General features: G+C 38.0%; 1 protein-coding gene and 1 long non-coding RNA gene across 8 annotated transcripts in view; one reads left to right on the plus strand and one right to left on the minus strand.

Moving 5' to 3' along the window:
- Window positions 1-19,736, minus strand: part of stox2b (storkhead box 2b) — a 41,409-nt gene that overhangs the window by 18,242 nt on the left and 3,431 nt on the right. Inside the window, exons 1-2 of one of the 5 annotated variants that reach the window (XM_036130042.1) lie at window positions 17,586-18,184; window positions 16,172-17,110 (exon numbers count right to left, since the gene is read on the minus strand). The exons of 2 other annotated variants lie outside the window; for them this stretch is intronic. In XM_036130042.1, the coding sequence (XP_035985935.1) occupies window positions 16,262-17,005 (744 nt within the window). In that variant the 5' untranslated portion in view covers window positions 17,006-17,110; window positions 17,586-18,184 and the 3' untranslated portion in view covers window positions 16,172-16,261. 2 more of the 5 variants (XM_036130040.1, XM_021313207.2) reach the window with 2 other exon arrangements.
- LOC118559367 lies at window positions 6,650-8,978 on the plus strand. Of its 3 annotated transcripts, none has more exons than XR_004928800.1 (4): window positions 6,650-6,922; window positions 7,201-7,262; window positions 8,331-8,357; window positions 8,446-8,978. It is a non-coding gene; the product is annotated as an uncharacterized LOC118559367 (long non-coding RNA). The 3 variants fall into 3 exon arrangements; XR_004928801.1 differs by having other exon boundaries at window positions 6,916-7,262; window positions 8,446-8,598; window positions 8,677-8,978; XR_004928799.1 differs by having other exon boundaries at window positions 6,916-7,262.

Consider the following 19,736-nt stretch of genomic DNA (forward strand, 5'->3'; position numbering starts at 1 on the left):
TAGCTTCAAATAAAGATGTTTATGTTTACTAGATTGTAAGTCAATCCTTTAATAATCAATGTTGTCTATATGAACAGCGATTTAACACAACAAAAGTGAAGCCTTAAAACTGGGGTGTAAAACGTGGTTTGGTTGAACATCACCCTTATGCTTGTGCATCTAGGAAAATAATTGGGCAAAACAATGCAACCAGTGCAAAAACACCACTTCTGACAATCACATAAACTGGCAGCCCATTTAAGAGACTGTTTCAGCACAAGCTGCATTTTATGTAAATACTTCATGCTAAATTTGTCCTTGTCCAAATTTTTCTTACAAAGACATTTATTCTATTAAGTTTTTCTATTTTCTCTTTGAAGAATCAAAAAGGCTGTTAGATATTTAATACTTTTTATTTCTTCTGAGGGTTTTACATTTTTGAGGGTGTCCTTTAGGGATGCTTATGTCTCGTTTTTCTGTAAGTGTTTTTTAATTTAGGTCTGCAACCTCTCAGCGTCTCGCCAAAATTTCATTATGGTTATATAATGTTGTGCCGCCTGGCCATGAGAAAAATAAAAATGAGATTGAATTGGAAGCAAAGGAAGCTTAGGACTTTCACAGGCACCCCTCAGCAGGGTGCCATCAGTGCTATAAAGGTTTGATTCCACAGACAATCAATCGCTCTCAGTCCCGTCACTCCTGCCTGGGGTGACAAAGGGGGGGATTCCTCTTCACCCAGAGGACCTGACCGGGCCTCATGGGACTCAAAGACTCTCAAACTGGGTAAGAATGTGCTTTCTGTGAAACTCATTTCCCGTCGCTTCAATGGAGCGACATAGTCCAGAGGACCGTACCAGGCGGATCAAAGATAAGGCTGCAATCTCAATTCTGCTTAAAACATATGCCGGAGTGAATTAATCCATCTATGCCGAACCAGCTTTGTTTTGCTTCCTCAGCTGTTGCAGGAAATCCAGACGGAGCCGAAAACCTGGCACAGGATCCACTTTCCATTGCTAAGAGCAAAAACGGAACTGAAATCACCTGCTGCATGCCGGGGATTCGACTGCGACCGGGTCAGAGACCGCATGCAGGACCTTGGACCGGCCTGCTCCGACCGTGTTTTGGCTACCTCATAGCCGCATACCCGCTGCTGAAATGACCAATGTTTTCCTGACAGCTTTGGCAGAGAAACAAACAGGGAAAGTAAAATGGTTCATTTAGAAGGCTTATGTATTGCATTTACATGGTGTTTTTAAACACATGGAGTTGACTGACGTAGCTCTTCGAACCATGCCATGGCTGATTTAATTTGAGTGTGTTTTATGGTTATAACAAACGTTATCTCAACAAGGGTTTCATACATTGATGGGATATTAATGTTTGTGTTTATCCAGTCCACTTATTACGACTACAATAAAGCCGATGGTTTTTAAAGTTAGCGGCGAATGTCCGCTAGCCTAAATGCTATTAGCTTCCGGTAACATTCGCTCTTCCCGGATATGCGACTACGATTTGTTCCAAACATAAGGTTTGTTTCGTTTCGCTCCACCATCGTTCAAAAATGCTACGAGCATTATCACCGCATTAATATAGATTAATGTCAATTTAAAGGTGTTTTGTTTAACTTTAGGATTAACCGATTTTAGCGACCGATCGCTACAGCGATCCCTAGCCTCCTGGAGGTATATTCACATTACCAGAATCAAGAATCCCAAAAGTGAATGATTTTACTGAGAAAATCTTTCTTTAAAATTTTATATTTGATCAAATAATGTTTTGTTTCACTGAATTATTCTGATGATGCTGATGATGATCAACAACTTTATTTTGTCTTTTGTTTCTTTTGGGTGTACATAGTTCCTTAGCTTCTTTTTATCTTCATTTTACTCAGTAGTTTTGGTTAAGTTTCACTAGCCTTGTAGAGAGGATTTGTTGACTGAAATATAGTATTAATTCGGATAAAAAGCATTATATGGTGGTGTTTTCTGGATGTTCATTCTATTTCTGTTAATAAATTCTTGAACTTGAAGAGAAGTTGTCACTCCTTATTCTATATGTGTGCAGAGTTTGCTGTTAAAAGAACGCCAGTGCTCGAATCATCCCTTTCAACTATTGTCCTGATATCAGCTCTAGAGCTGACATTCACCAGACAATACCTAACAGATAGTTATTTATTAAACATTAAATAACTTTAAAACATTGTGTAATTCAACAACAATAAACACTCTTGAAATTTTAGTTTAGAGCCCTGTTCCTCTCTCCCATACAGTACCTTCACTCAGACTTTGTCTGCAAATGAAAAGTTAAAGCTTAATCAACCAATTATTACTATCAGAATAAAATTGTATTGTGATTGACAGGGCTGCTTTATGATCCATAACCCGATCAGCATCCATCTAAACACTTGTTCCAATTAATTCATGAACTTACAGCGCCTGCGCGGGGAGGATGGGGCTGCAGTGCTGTGCAGTACAGAATATTTTGGGATGATCAGAATTTCCTCCCGCTCTCTCAACAGCAACAGCATGAGTTCTCAATCATCTCAGAACCTGATGCGGTCCATTCTATGCGCTCATAACAGTCAGCATCCACACATCCGCGTTTGCTGTAGTTTTTACTTCCACATGAAGAAGTATAAAACTTTTGCGGTTGCTTTATGGAAATTCAACAACTCTGCTAACATCAGAGAGTTTCTACTTTGAATAAAGCTTGGTGCAAGTAAACACACGTCATGATCGGATTATTTGACTTTCAGCCCATATAAACGGTGCATTCAGAATATTTTTCTAATCCAAACACATTTTAATCACATCAGGAAACGTTGCGCATGTAAACACAGCCCCTGTCATTAACAAGCTAACAGCCGCGTTAGATGATCCTCAGGCTGACATTCAGACGGCACCATAAAGCACGACTTCGGCAGCGCAGGACTCCGCTCACAGATCCCAAGCTGTCAGGGTTTCCTCACTTTGAAACAAAACAAACGTCAGACATAGTAACGATTTACCCTGCTGTTTAGCTCTCTTCACCCTCATCAATGACTCTATTCCATTTTCAGTCCTGTGTCACTGTGGCGCTCTTGTGCCATGTCAAATCTCGCACGTTACTTTTTTTTTTGGTTTTGTCATGCGCAACGTGCATCAATTGGATTTTTTGAGGATCTCCGCCCCCTTCAAAGAGTTCAGAGAACATGTGTTCTTTTTTTAAAAACTTGCAGTTTTGGTAAAATGTTGGTTGTGTAATGGGTTTAGTTTGAATTCAGTGTTTGTGTATTCATCCATCCATCCATCCATCCATCCATCCATCCATCCATCCATCTTCTTCCACTTATCCGGGGTCAGGTTGCCAGGGTAGCAGCTTCAGTAGGGAGGCCCAGACGTCCCTCTCCCCAGCCACTTGGGCCAGCTCCTCCGGGGGAATCCCAAGGCATTCCCAGGCCAGCCGAGAGACATAGTCCCTCCATCGTGTCCTGGGTCTTCCCCTGGGCCTCCTCCCGGTGGGACGTGCCCGGAACACCTAACCAGGGAGGCGTCCGGGAGGCATCCTAACCAGATGCCCGAGCCACCTCAACTGACTCCTCTCGACGTGGAGGAGCAGGGCAGTCAAAAGTAGCTGGTCAACGGCGGCAAAACGCCATCTATAGCAGCTCTTGCCGCCGCCTACATTTCCCCGATTATATAATGGAGCGATATTTGTGCCTTCTGGTTGAGCGCGCAGGAACCAATCCTAGCTCAACTCTGAAAAACTCTTCTCGTGTGACGCTCGCAGAGAAACAGCCAAGCGAGCGCACAGCATAGCTGGTGTTGAGCATGGAATGAGCAGAGAAGGAACTGAGTGTGCGCGAGACCGGTTTTGAGCGCGCGTGTGTTGTCTCACTGCACGCTCAGAAGTTAGTAAATTGTCATATATTCACCTAATCTGATCTGTTTATATGGTGCTAGTAATTCAAATTTGACTAATTTTATGCAAATTTGTTCAAAACCTTGTTAAAACATGATAACATGTGAAAAAACGTTTTAAGAATAATAATAAAAAAACAGAGGTCGCTTTTGAAGAATTGATCATTCACTTTTTTTGCTTTTTATTCAATTTAAAACATGCATTCTGACTCTATTCTTTAAATAATCACCTGTCTTGAAAGCTTCCAAAATACATCAGGGAGACTCTATTTTTCAAAATTCTCCCCTTCGGGGCTCGGGCACCAGTATAAGTGCACCCTCCTACCTGATAGTGTGTGGCCTGCTACTGTAAAAAAGTTGACTGCCCTGGGAGAAGCCAGTTGAGGTGTGTTCTTTATCTTAAATTAAGCTATTTAGCAACAGCATAAAATGGCTAGGGCTACACTTAAAGAAGATGCGTTGAATTTTTTGATGATTATCAATATTGATCAATATAATTTCTATTTTATCGCTATGCTTTTTTTTCTCTATATCGTCCAACCCTATTGTTAATTCAGGTAAACAACATTATATAATGGTGTCCTCTGAATGAGCATTTATTTCTGTTAAGATTTTTTTATACTTGAAGTTGTCCCTCATTTTTTCCATATGTGTGCAGAGCTTGCTGTTAGAAAAATGCCAGTGCTGGAATCATTCTTTAATCTTGACCTGATATAAGCTGTTTGTGCTGATAATCAACAGATTGCGAGTTATGAGGTAAACAATAAATAACTTAAAAACATGTGTAATTGCACAATAGTAGCAATGGTATTTGTAAAAGATGTATTTTTAAATATCTGAATATTCCAGTGAGCACTGTTGGGGCAATAATCTAGAAAGTGTAAAGAATATAATTCATCAATAACCAGCCAAGAGACCGACTAGCCCTAAGGGTATTTGTTTGTTTGTTTGTTTGTGTATGTATCTGTAGCTTATTGAGAACATACATATCTTTGCTCATTTTGCTAGTAAAGTGTGCAGTTTGATGTTAAGTAAGGACCTTCACTATTTTTCTGATCAAGGGGTTAGGTTTAGGGCTGTCATGTCAATTAGGTTAAAGGTCAGTGTTAAGCCATAGAAAGGGTTGAAAATGAATGGAAGTCAGGACGGTCCTCAGTAAGTATTTAAAACGTGTGTGTGTGTGTGTGTGTGGGTGTGTGTGGGTGTGTGTGTGTGCATGTAGTTGGTCCATTGACTGGCCCCTTGGAATAATATTACTATAGATCATAATAACCACTTTTAGAAAATTGCATGGCTTTGTAATGTGTAAAGTGTATTAAAACAATTGAATCAATGGCTGCAGGGTTTCTGCAACATGTAGTTGATCGTGGCACACCGCCACATCCAAATAAAAGCTGACACACCTTCAGAATGTATAAAACAATGAAAGCATATGATATAGCATAACTACTGTATATTTGTGCACACCTCTGGCTCCTCGCTGGCCGCAGTGAAACTGCTAGTGCATAAAGCTACTGGTGGCTATTGGGCTGCACTGCTCTCCATAGTGAAGGAATACTAGAGACGACAGTCAAGTGATGGCATCTTAGTGACCGCCTTATTATATTTGGGGACTTTTTAGACCCCTCTGGCAACTTTTATTCAAAAAACAGACTAGAAACAAAGCTTGATGACTTTAGCAGCTTCAAGTGAAAGCAGAAATCAATCTACCATTACTGTATCACTACAGCAGCTAGAGCTACATGATGTCGCCCTAATTCCTCAGAACTGTCTCACAGGCAGCTGCTATGACAGGGTTTATACAGGAATGAGTAACTCTAATTTAATGCTTTTTAATGTTCTTTTAATGGTCTTAGAAATAATTGTAATGCCATCAACAAGTACCCGTGACTCTCCTATATATATATATATATATATATATATATATATATATATATATATATATATATATATATATATATAGATAGATATATAGATAGATAGATAGATAGATAGATAGATAGATAGATAGATAGATAGATAGATAGATAGATAGATAGATAGATAGATAGATAGATAGATAGATAGATAGATAGATAGACTTATACTCGCACTGGAGTATAAGTCGCATTTTTGGGGGAAATTTATTTGATAATATACAACATTAAGAACAGACATGTCATCTTGAAAGGCAATTTTAAATAAAAATAGAATGGAGGCAACAACAGGCTGAATAATTGTACCACTGTTTCCCGCAGCGCTATCTTGGCGAGGCGGCCGCCTCAAAAAAACCTAAGTCGATATGCTTGCATGTTTATTATTGTTTATATATAGTGAAATAACAGGCGCTCCGCTCCGCCGGTCTTCCCCACCCTCCCCATCGGTCGTCCGCGCAAAGCATGTCTTCTTCCCCCCGCTCCGCGCAAAGCTTGTCTTCTCCACATATATTCTCCATGCATATATATATATATATATATATATATATATATATATATATATATATATATATATATATATACTGGGTGCGATTTGCTGGGGGGGATGTTCCCCCCCTCTGGTTGTGATGTCCCCCCCTCTGATCCTTCATGTTTTATCCCTGGGGGGGATACATTCCTCCCCCTGTGATCTGAATAAGTAATATTATCAGGGGTTTAATGTTCTCCGTCGCAGTGAGGGACTTTCGTCATTTGGAAAATGAGCGCAGAATGTTCCGTGTAGACTTTTTATTTAAGATTTTAAACAGAAGCTGCATTCAACCAATGAAATCTGGCAGAGCCAGGACATTAGCCAATCAGAAGGAGAGTAGGGCGGGTCTTTGCAAAGCAGAAATCTGAGAAGGACCTCGCTGCAGCCTGCAGAAAGGGGCGGGGACGGACCACTGTCAGTCCCATACCTTATATGGAAATGGGACTATTGCACTCCGGAAATGAAGGGGGCGCTATTTTCATAATCACCAGTACCTTAAAGAAGTGAAGTTGAGAGGTCGATTGAAAGAAGTTTGAGAGGTTCTTCCACTGATGTTCGGCACACGATCCACAATGCAAAACCTACGAAGTCAGCAAAAGGTATTTTTACCTTCTTAAAACTTGTTTTCACATAGTAAATAATTTCTTTAAATTAGGTTGAAAATATAATTAACAACTGTAGACAAGTGAAATTCGTAATTTATACAGGGAAGGCTAATTTTAACATGTAGCATAGATAATATTTTCCTGCAGGGCACCATTAAATCGAAATAGAAAAGTTGAGAAATGTATTATATGCTCAAACTTTGTTATTTTAATCACACAGATCCACATATATATCTATTTGCAACATATTGATGTCCCCTTTGCTCATACAGTGCTGATGATTCGTACAAGGTAAAGAACCATATAGCAAAAGCTGCTATGGCTCAACATAACGGTATGTAAAATAACACTTGAAAAATCTGAAATATTTTTTTACATGCTTATCAGTTTTCAAGTGTTTTTCTTTTATTTTTAAATATGTTTTTGGAACACTCATGTTACATTTATGGAAAGTCAAATATTTTTTATAAACTAACAGCTGCCATCATAGGTGGGTGTAGTACCCAGATGTGATATTCTAATAACCACGAGTACCACTACTTCAATATATTTTTAATAAGTAACTGTGCAAAAACACACACACAAGAGTAACAAAGTATTTGGTGAGATGGCTATTATTAAGTCCTGTTTTACTGATCATAATGTGCAATGTAACATTGGCCATTTATTTCTGCAGACATGAATAAAAATGAAGTTATGTGCACTGTTCGGCATTTTATAACCAAAAATTTGAAATATTATTACAAGAAAACAAATTAAGGTTAGAAGAAACCTAGCATGAATAACATTTATGTGTGTATCGTGTTTTATTTTTTTATAGGTTAAAATGTGTTCTTCATTCAGTTAAGTTACACGCATTGGGTTGCGTATCAACAAAATTTACTCAAGATTATAACATAAGGAAAAATAGTCCTAATTTTTTTATTTTTTTGTCAAAAGTTACAGAGTAATTGAGTAAATAGAATTAGTTAATACCTGCCCTTGGCTGTTTGAGCAATATCACTTTTACAGTTTTAATTAATTTTTTGCAAAATATATATCTGTTATCTGGAAGCTATTGGTACTTCTAAAATTAATTGTTAAATCCTACAAAACAGTAACAATAATGTTAAAGAATCTGCAGTGATTAATTTCAAACATGCTTTTTTATACCAATCATTTGTATATTTCCTGATGAGTACTGACGTTTTCCTTTTAGGTCAGTAGCTATTACATTTTGTCCTTAAATTTATGTTAAAGTTAAATTTACACTGTGCAAATGACACTAAAACCCTAAATGATTTAAAAAAATAAATAAAAATTCATTATTTGGACAGCATTTTTTATACCATTAGAGATGGAAAGGATAAGATCTAGAGAGATATAAAGTATTAACTATTGTTTAATGCTCTTCCCCATGCAGGTGCAAAGGATATCGCCAATCTTACAGGTAAGACTCATTCATAATCACGTGTCATAGCCATTCTTCCGGTATGACAGTGCACCTGTTTTTTTATTTTATCTTTTTTTATCTTCAGATGCCTTTGAATGGACTTGAAGCTGTTCTCCAGGTGGTGGTACTAGCACAGGGAGACAAAGCTTACCTCACCCTGGCATGCCAAGACATACCTCGGCATTGGCCTTCAAGTGCTTTGTTTCTGGGAAGAAGACTCACTTTGCTTGGCTGGATGGTAAGGACCTTTGACCTTTTTCACTTAAAACATGCGAAATTAGATTTGAACTACATGAAATCTATTTTTTATTAACAGGTGAGATCCACTGGGGTAAATTTTCAGAGTCATTCAAGGCAGAAAATCGGATTCCTTTTGCAGTTGAAATGTGTTCTTCCTGCAACCGGTAATATAAAGACTGTGTGGGCTTCACCGGAAACGGAAGACGAGGAGAGTACCCTTGTTACTACTCTGATGGCAAGCTTTGCAACCGGCAGAGCGGGGGAGACTAGCTTTGCGCGCATATGGAGTTAGTTTTTTTTTGGAATGTTGGCCAGGCGGTAGCGTGAGGGAAACCCTACTATGTTACTTACAATCGCATCAGCAGAAACGCGAGGTCCGCGTCAGCCTTGCAGCCTTCTTTTTCTTTTAGTTCTCACCATTCTGAAAAAGCTTGCCCGATGTTCACCCGTGTAGGACTCTTCTCTCTGTCCAGAGCCATTTTCCTCTTTCTTGCCTGCTCCAACATGGGCTTTCGCTGTTTTCTCGCTGGTTCCGCCATAATAACTGCACAAATCTAGCAACGAACATGCCTTTCACTGGGGGCGTATAGCAGTTCTCGCCGTAAAGCAAGACCGACTCTCGCGATGCACACGAGACTACTGAGCCTGTGAGTGCGGGCCGAGTGCTCCTGCAATTGCAAGTGCGGTATTTCCCCCACCAGGGCGGCCGAGAAAACCTTAGTTCGACCTGAAATGACTCACTTAATCATCCAAAATGGTATGGAACACATTAATTAACTGAAAAATGTTGCATAGTATGCCTTTAATACTGAATGCAAGGAGAATATTAGTTGTTTTCCAGTCTTTTACACATTTCAGTTGTCACATATTGTTGTTGTTGTTTTTTTTTGTGACATGCCATTTTAAATAATTTCTGCTGAAGCACATTTGCCAAATGCAGTCATTCTTTTTCATAATGTGTTATTTTAATGTATTACATTATTATCATTATTTGGTTTTCATTTAAATGGTGTTGTTACATTGTGGCTGTAATATCTTGAAGAGAGAAAGTAGAACCAATAAAGTAGTTGTAAATATATTGTAACAGCGTTGTTTAACAATTGGATAATCTTGTTTTGAAAATTAGATATACAAGCAAAGTTAATAACGTGCAATATTTTATATGTGTAAATACAATGTTTCTTATTGTTTTTGAACAATGACTGGAATCAATAAAAAATTTCTTTACAAAACTGATAAACGGCTAAGTTGTTTATGTTTTAACAGTCAGAATCAACTTTTTCTTTTTTTGTAATAAAGCAAGCACATACAGAAACATTTTGTACGGTTACAAAGTCATGACACAAACATAAGATGAAAGGTATGCTGTGCAAAGGTGGAGACCGTGTAGGGGTGAAGAAACCTCAGGTGAGGAGCAGTTGCACACATCAAGCCGGACTTTATAAAGGGTGGAGGAGATGAGACCGCCGCCGTTAGGCTGGGACGGAGGCGTGTTATCAGGATATTGGCTGAGCAGGTGAGATGAAGACAGTTATAGTTAGAATTTACACATTAGTTTAATTTATGTATCCAATGATTTCATTCAAAAAGGTTTTTATATAGAAAAAAGAAAACTCATCCACAGCAGATCATTCCCTCTGGCAGTTACCAGCGCCATGTCTACTGACAGTTTTGAGCGCCAAAGATTATTTCTTGTCAAATAAACTTTCAAAAACCTTTCTTTAAGACTTAAAGTTTCAAATGAATCCCCTTGGGTTTTGCAAAAATTGGATATTTAAGGTCTTTGTAACGCAGTTTATGAATCGATTGCAATTGGTAGAATTGATGTGGAAATTCTAAATGGAATAGTGGGACACCAATCAGTTTACTGGTTCAGCTGGAGTCCTTGTATTAAAAGTTTCCAATGAGAAATTATGGTAAACAATGATAAGAGTTGAGTCAACACTGAGTTGAGTCAACACTGCAACCAAGTATATTATAGTTTTCGGAATGCCACTTGTTAGAAGTTCAAAAGTCCTTTAGTTTGTTTTTACAATGTATTCACAATATGAGTAGTAAGAAAAATATTTGGCAAATAAACAGAACAAAAGTGCACGTACTAAATTGGCCAAAATTGTATCACCGACCAAACCTCTATCTAGTCCTTATTAAATGAGGCGAAGGCTATTATATTTTAGATTTGAACTTATTCAAATCTAAAATATGTGAATGGTACTCTTATTTTAAGAGTACCATTCACAACATCAAAATCTGTTATTCGAACTTCAGCACCAGCAAGTATTTGGTTATATCTGTTTTCTTAATCAACGCTGGAGATAGGCACCAGCCACCCCCGCGACCTCATGAAGGTTTAAGCGGGGGTCAGAAAATGGATGGATGGATGGATGGATGGTTTTCTTAATCTGCGATGGACTGGGAATCTGTCCAGAATCCACCGCAGCAGCCTTAACAATCCCACTATAGGGATAGGTGTGCGTGTATGATAATTAATGGATGAATAAATGTGTTCTAAATGTAATGTACATTTGTCTCTTCCCTCGGTAAGTGTGTCTGTTGCTGTTATGTTTTATTTAAAACTGAAAGAGTAACGCTCTGGCTCGGCTAATTTAGCATGACGCGCTTTTTTTTTTAAGAAGAAGGAGGGTTGGAATGTGAAACGATGTCCCGGTTTGACTGGGTCTCATTCCGAAAAAGTAAAAAAAAAAAATCATAAACATTATTCCACCTGCACTTTTCTGTAACAAAGAAGGTCGTGGAGGCGCTGTTGACCATCTCTGGCAGTTAATGACCGAGAGGTGGGAACACAGAGTATATAGGATTGATTTATATTGAATGTGACAGTGGAGTTAATGTACAGGTGTGAAGAAGATGATGTAATGATGCAAGCTGTTGTCTTTTGAATTAGCTGCAGTTTATGGAGGGTTTTGAAATTGAAAAGTGGAAAGGTGAGTGGACTGTGGACCAGTTTGGCAAATGTGCGAAGGAAGAACTTGCTTGATGGTGCAAATATGAAAGTTAACCAGGTGATGTTATGGATGTGGAAAGTGAAGGAGATTATGCAGAGGGCTGTCCAGGATGGTGCCAAGGCTCTGAATATGGAAGGTGGAGAGATACAGGAATTGTCAATGGAACTACCAGATTTGGTTAAAGTGGACTTTGCACAGTAAGCAAATTAGGTTACTAAGGTGGCATGACGTTCACGGCCACGGAAATATGAGCTGAATAGAAAGATTTTCAGTCAAATTGATTATTTTTGCTTTAACCCCTGAATATTATGGATTTATATTAATACATGTCTTGTGTCCTTCACATTTGTAAATTAATTTTGTTGTTTGTTTTTAAAGAGTATTATTACGTTTTCTGCTCAAAGCGGTTAAAGTAAACTAATACCCACTCCCGAGTCCCGACAGTAGATGGCGCAAGTTTAAAAACAATAGTCTAACCTACTGGATCTAGCTAGCTACCTGAAAGAGCACCTGCTAGCTAACCATTATTAATAAAACTTTTATTCATTAATAAAACTTTTGAAATGATCCCCCCCTCTGTTTTTTTTGCAAATCGCACACTGTATACATATATATATACATATATATATACACATATATACATATATACATACATAGATATATAGATATATAGAGACAGATACATATACATAGATAGATAGAGAGAGATATAGATATATACATATATATATAGAGATATATATACATATATATATATATATATACATACACATATATATATATATATATACACATATATATATATATATATATATATATATATATATATATATATATATATATGACCACTGATCGAAATTAACGCGTTAAGTTGCCCAGCCCTAATATCTATGTATATATAGATATATATACACAGACACATATATATAGATAGAGAGATAGATATAGATAGAGATATAGATAGATATATATATATAGATATATAGAGAGAGATGATAAATAATATTACACAATATATAGATATAATATATATACACATAATATTAGAGAGAGAGATACACAGATGATAGTATTTATATACATAACCACATATTATTATATATATATATATGACATGTGTAGATAGAGTGTACTAGATATTTATTATAATATTATCATAGATACACACACATAGATATAGGATACGAGATACTACACACACATATAGAATTTCATATACACACAATTAGAGATTAACAATATACCAACACATATATAAAGATACTATATAAACATATATAATATAAATATATAATAATATATCAAATAAATACATATGTATGTGTGTATTATGTATATATATATATATGTTGTTGTATTTATATATATATATGTATATATATATGTATTTATATATACATATTATATATATATACATATTATATATATAACACGGTCTTAGGACAATGTGTCCCAAGACCATCTGATTCCTCCAGCTGCTGCTGTGCTGTTTGCGGTAGCTACTGCGGATGTGACTGCGTTGGTTACAGAAAGGTAACTAGACCTTTTTCACGATAACCAGAAGCTGCGTGTGAAAGGGCAGGGGCACTTCCTGTTTTACTCTGAAAAATGTCTCTCCTCCTCCGGTCCTTTTCATCGTGCTTACTTAATTTGCCAGCACTTTCTTTCGCGGATGCAGAGAAAATCGCAGCGGCGAATTCCCCCACCAACAAATCTGTAAAAGGATACAAGATACAAGAAGAATATATCCACAGCTATCAAGGTAAAAAAAGAGCTGCAAGATATGAACTACACAAACATTGTAATGAAGCCTAACTTAGTTTGCTAAATTACATGGAATCTTGGAGACAGACATAGTTTAAACTTTTCAGTTATATTTTGACATTCTGAAATGTATTTGCCACTACAGCTTGTGAAAAAACAGCATGTTAGAATGTTATGTTAGTTCTGAGATACTAGATGATGCTTGATGTTGAAACTATGCTTTACTTCTGCATGCCTGTAGTGTCAAATATTGTTGAGGGACAGGTACTTGTCAGAGCTAGATGCTTCAGATCCATGAGGAAAAATGAGGAACCACACAAGCTGCAGGTTTGAAACAGTCAGAAAGCCGGTTGGCTCTTGTTTGTTGGTTGGAGTTCCTGTTCATATTTGACGGCTGAAGAACTTTCACGTATGACTTCTGGACTACTTATTCAGAGCATATTCTAACATTTTCCTGTTCAGTGGTTACTATATGTTTTATGTTTCTGTTGCAGTTGCAACATAATCTGTGTTTTCTTTCTGCTGTTGTTGAACCTTACCTTCAAACTAGAAGCTATTACGTGTTTAAAGCTAAACATGCTATATGTATTTATGTATAAATTTGTTGCTAAAACACTTTTCTGTTTTAGATATCATTGGGTGTTGGAAAAGAAAATGCAGAATTGTTGGATTATTCCTACAGCTGTGCAGCTGGTAAAGGTTTTTGCAATCATGTAGTTGCACTTCTTTACCAGACTGCACACTACTCCCAACTCCAGCTGCCAAACGTTCCTGCTGCACTGGCCTGCACTAGTGAGTTACAAAGATGGCACAGACCAAGAACACAGGTAAGAAAAAAAAGTGGAACACATTGTCCTATGGTACGTCATATCCTACAATATAGTAAATATATTACATAAACTACATTAAATACATATGATCTTAAAATAACAGCACTATAGTTGTGTAAACAATTTATTCCTCCATTGTGTCACGCAGCCATTTATGTTCCTTTACCACCTGTATTTTATAAATGCCATATAAAATTTGTTGTAATCTCAATATTACCAGTGTCAAATATAATTTCTCATACTTTTTGGGAAAAAATATTTTTTCTAGGTAGTGAAAAAAATACAGGCTCAACTGCTATCATTTAGCTTTATTTGCAAGTTTGGTAAAAGTCTAAACTGTGCCAAATCAGTCCCATTAAGTCCTAAGAAATTGCTAACCCATCCCTTTATTTCTTCTTTAATTTGACATATCTTTCTGTCCAATTCTTGTAAGGGGATACATCCTGAACCTGTCAGCGACATGGTGGTGCAAAAGCCCAAAACTATGGGGAAGAGATATCTGCACTCCACACTTTACAGAGCTTACACAGGTACAACTTTTGGTTTAGTTTTTTGCACCTATGTTTCCTTTGTCAAAAGTTACTATGATTATTATTATTTTTATTTTGTTTCTGACGTTTGTAGGACAACTTCCAGATCCCGACGTTTGTAGGACCACTTCCAGATCCCGACATTCTGGCATCAGGAGAAAAACTCCGCCAGCTGGAGTCCCAACCACTTATCGCTCTTGTCCAAGATGGTCTTTCAAATTTGGAGCTGGTTCCATCCAAATTTGGGCCTGTGCCACAGGGCTCACCTATGTCTTATCAGTGCCCACCTGAGAAGTCCTCTGGAAGTATTATTCTGCAACACATGGCTCCAGACTTCCCTTCTCTTCCTTTGATGCTGCATAGTCTTCCGAATATGTGTTTTGTGCCCACACTCGGTCAACTTATGCATCTTCAGTCTCTGTAAGTGTCACTGGAAATGCCTTATGAAATAGAGGCCAGAACAAGAGAGCACTCGAGATGTCCTGCATGGGTACATCTTCGACAGCCAAGACTTACTGCTAGCCGTTTCCGTGATGCTCGCAGAGGAAGTGCAGAGGAGGAGTCTGCTGCCACGGCACTGGCATCTCGGATGTTCAGGGGGTCAACTAGACAAACTGCAACCATGAAGCGTGGTCTGCAGATGGAGTCTGAGGTGGTGGCAAACTATGCTGAGATGTTGAAGGTCAATGTGCTCCCGGTGGGATTCATTGTTCGCCCTGACACATCATATCTTGGTGCAAGTCCAGATGGCAAGGTCTATGATCCGTCAGAATCACTCCCGTTTGGACTGGTTGAGGTAAAAAGCAGTACAAAGAATGATGTGTCTCAGGTTGCTCACCTCAAGGTTCAAGATGGCCATGCTATTTTGAGGCGTTCCCACGCATATTACTGGCAGGTACAGGGTCAGCTGGCAATCACCGGATTGGAATGGTGCGACTTTGTCACGGACACGCTAACAACAATAACTGTTGAGCGGATGTGGCGTGATGAGTCTTTCATTGATCAAATGAAATCTAAACTGGACTTATTTTACTTCAACACCTTTATTAAAGCGTTCATGTCAATGCAACAAGAATGATAAAATGTGTAACTTAACCTTTTGTTCCTTTGCATTTCAAATACTCAATCTCAAGCTGTGTCAATCACTGTAAATAGTTGGTATTAATGAAACATACACAGATGTGCAAATTTCTTTAAAAGGCAGTTGCATAATTTACAAAAAATTGTTTTAAGTGCAGTTGTCTTATAACCTGTGTTTTAAAGTTGCTTCTTCTTAAGGTTGTCTTAAGTATTTGCAACTATTGTTGTTTATATTTGATAAATATTAATTTGCAGGATAATTTAAATTAGTGTATGGTGTACAATTATAGGATGTGAAATAGTAAAGGGTTTTTTGTTTTTAGATATTGTAAATTGTACTTTATTTATTTCCCTTGCAATTTCACTTAAACAAGAAAATACAGAAAAAAAAGTACAGTATGTTGCTCAAATGCGTTTTATTGAATATATATTTTTAGTCTAGTCTTTAAATAACTTTTTACATAGCACTACAATTAACATACAGAAATAATTTAGTCAGCAACACAAAATGTGCCTTGATAATTAGCCAAAACACAACAGTTGTGCCAGATTTGATTGACAGTTCCTATTAAAGTGAGAGGCACCGGAGAATCCCAGATGTGGTAGCACTTTACTCTAGCGATTGCTCGCTCCACAATGATCCGCAGGCGAGCAATGGTCTGGGTCTCCTCTGTCTCTTTCTTGCTGAACTGGCCAGGATGCCTAAATGGCGGAATGATGAGTTTGGCTCCAACTTCTTGAAGGAGGTCTTGAATGAGGAATCCTTTATCTGCCATGACTTCATCTCCCAGCTCCAGCAGAGGAAGGATTCCACTAACCTTTGTTATTTCTTTGTCTGAGATGCAGCCTGTGTACAATGCTAAAATAAATGTCACCAACCCACAGGGAGCAACTCCGATTAGCCCTTTCAGAGTGGTGTGGTTCTTGTAGGCAGAGAACGTTTCAGACTGCAAGGTGAGGGATGATGGCGTCTCCAGAGCAACTTCTGTGCAGTCCAAGATGACACGGACATTTGGAGAGAACTTCATAAATTTCTGAGGTATGCTGGCTTTTACCTTCTCACGACTAATCCACAGGTTGATGAAAGCGAACACAGTGAAGAGGCAGTTGGCCCAAGTGATGGTCACTCGGCTGACAGTGGCTATGCTGACTTGAAATATGTCAGCAATGAGCTGCTCCTTCATGCCCACTGCTACCCTGAATGAGTACATCAGGAACTCATCAATCAGAGGCATGCAGCGGGCAGAGCTGGCTTCAGCACAGGCTTCCTCTTCAAGTTTCTGTGCTCTGGTCTAGTACACCAGGTGTGATGCAGAGGGTGCAATGGACTCCCAGAAGATCTGGAACACACATTCAGATGGGAATTTGGTGTAGAATCGGATCTTGTCATCAGAGGCACAGTAGCGGCTAAAAATTGTGGCAGACAAATTCACTTTTTGAAGTCTGGCCTCCAACTCCTTGATGTAATCCAGAGCTTCATCAAGTGCAGCTGTAAAACCATAAAATAAAATATAACATGCGGGTGGCGAGAAGTTTTAATTATATAGATGTAACATTAGTAATGTGAAGATCAATACATGTTGTAAGTCGGAGCATGTATGTATATACATAATCTCCACAAAATTGTGCTAAATAACTACCACATTTGTGTAGTAGTTATGTAGCACAAAATACACAACTACCACATAATCGATTAGTAATTATTTTATTATTATGTGAACATAATAATAAAATTATTATAGCAATAGTTATATTTGACTGAAATTATCTTACATGCCAAATGTATACAATGTACTATCTTAATTTGATGTTTACCTGCGGGTGGATGTGCCACATAATCATGGTCCACAGTAGCATCTTCAGCCTGGCCAGCTTTCTAAGAGAGGACAAACTGCCGTTTCTTAGCCCTATCGAAAGCAGACTCTCTCTTTGCTGGTGCAGTGAAGGTATTCCAGGCAAAAAGGGAAGGAACAGCTCCACTTTAAAGGCGGCTGGTGGGGGATTCGCTAATAAAATCTTCCAGTGTGAAGTGGCGGCTACATACGAAAGTGCTCCCTGTCTTTATGCAAAAGTTGGGACCTTCATCTCTTCGGATCGCGTGGATCCACTCCCTCCGTTGGTCCGGGTCCGTCGGGAACGCATGATAGGACAGCTATGGCCGTTTTCTTGCCCCACATGAACAACCAGGTACTGAATAAAAACAACTGCGCCGAGACTGAGCCATTTTCTTAGACTTTTAATGCTAACGTTATAGCCATCGGAAGTTGTCAAACCCCACATCCACTTTAAAACCCAGAAGTGTGAAAAAGGTCTCTTGACATGGTTAGCTGTTGTCTGCCCCTTGCAGCTGATCTGTGGCTGTCCGCAGTGGTGTAGTGGTCCCTGGAGAAGTAGGTATACTCTCAATGTTTGCCCTTTTAGACGCAGCTCAGAAAAATGCTGTTTTAGAAACAATCAAAAATGTAACACTGCTCTATTTAGTTTACCCAAAAATCCATCAGTAGCGTTTACTCATTTGAGCCTAAAATATTTAGATTAAAATATTTCCTTGAGCTACTACATGAGTTGTGAAAATACTGTTGAAAATACTGTTTTCTAAAGATTTTTTCCAGCTTCTGGCTGGTAATGTAAAATTTACTTTGGTTTATATTGAAGAAATTCCTATACACTACACCCAGAATGAACATTTCATTACTTTACTGTAGGTTTTTCAATATACCTGGATGATAAGGCATATGGAAAGTCCTGAAAAGAATGAGAAAGAGAATCTGTAGAAAGAGATAAAGGTAATGACGAGGAGAACATCAAAAGTTGAATCACTTTGGCTTTGCAAATCATGAATTGTCAAATATACCAGTTGAAACACCCAAAGAAGTGTTGATCCTGTTGATTTAGACTCCCTGACAATGAATGTTTGGCCCCAATTTATGAACCTCGATTTTAAAATGGACGAGGATTTTAAACTTGACAGTCAAAAAAGGACCTCAGTTAAGTAATTTTTTATCATTTAAGGAACAAAGCAAAGGTAAAACCTATTCTTTCAATGCAAAAATATGGAAACACTCCAAGCCTTCATTTCATCATGGCTGGATTAGTGTAATTCTCTTTATCTCTGAATCGGTCAGTCCTCACTCAGATGTCTGCAGCTGGTTCAAACGCTACTGCACACCTCCTGGCCTCCCTTCACTGGTTGCCTGTTTATCTTAGAGTTCACATTAAAGAACTTCTGTTTGTTTTTAAGGTTTTAAACAGCTTTGCCCACCTTACTTAAATGAGCTTCTCCTTCACCTTTACACCCCTGCTTGCTCATTCACGTCTGCTGACCAACTGTTCACGGTCATTCACTGTTCTGAGCAGAAGCTTAGAGGGAACAGGGTCTTCTCTATTGGGTCCCCCTAAGTTATAGAACGACTTACCTTTGTACATTTGAGAGGCCCCTCCACTGTCCAGTTTTAAAACCTGTCTTAAAACCTATTTTTACTCATTGCCCTTCAACCTTACTGAGATTTTATCTTTCTCAACTTTTCTTTCTTTTTCTTTCTGCTGTGCCGGCTGGTTCTATTATGTTTGATATCAAGTTTTTATTATTATTATTATTATTGTTTTAAATTGTTGAGTCTTTACCCAAGTCATATTATTAGATGTTATGTTGTTTTACCTCGTGTTAAAGTGCTGTTTAAACAATGACAATGACGGTGATTATGATAACACGAAACTTTTGCATCACCTCCCAGAAGCTGGAAAGAAAAGAGACAAAAACATTTTCACACTTTACTTAATAACTCAAGGAATTATTTTAAACTAAATATTTTAGGCTAAAATATTAAATTGTTAATTGGTTGTTTTTTTCTTCAATCCCACCGTTATGTTTAGCAATTTCTGCCAAAAGCTGCAGCATTTTGATTTAATCCATCTGAATGCAGTATTTACAAGCAATACTCTGATTGGATGGAAAGAAACATGTCT

Source organism: Fundulus heteroclitus, unplaced genomic scaffold, assembly GCF_011125445.2.
Source record: "Fundulus heteroclitus isolate FHET01 unplaced genomic scaffold, MU-UCD_Fhet_4.1 scaffold_28, whole genome shotgun sequence".
Lineage (NCBI taxonomy): Eukaryota > Metazoa > Chordata > Actinopteri > Cyprinodontiformes > Fundulidae > Fundulus > Fundulus heteroclitus.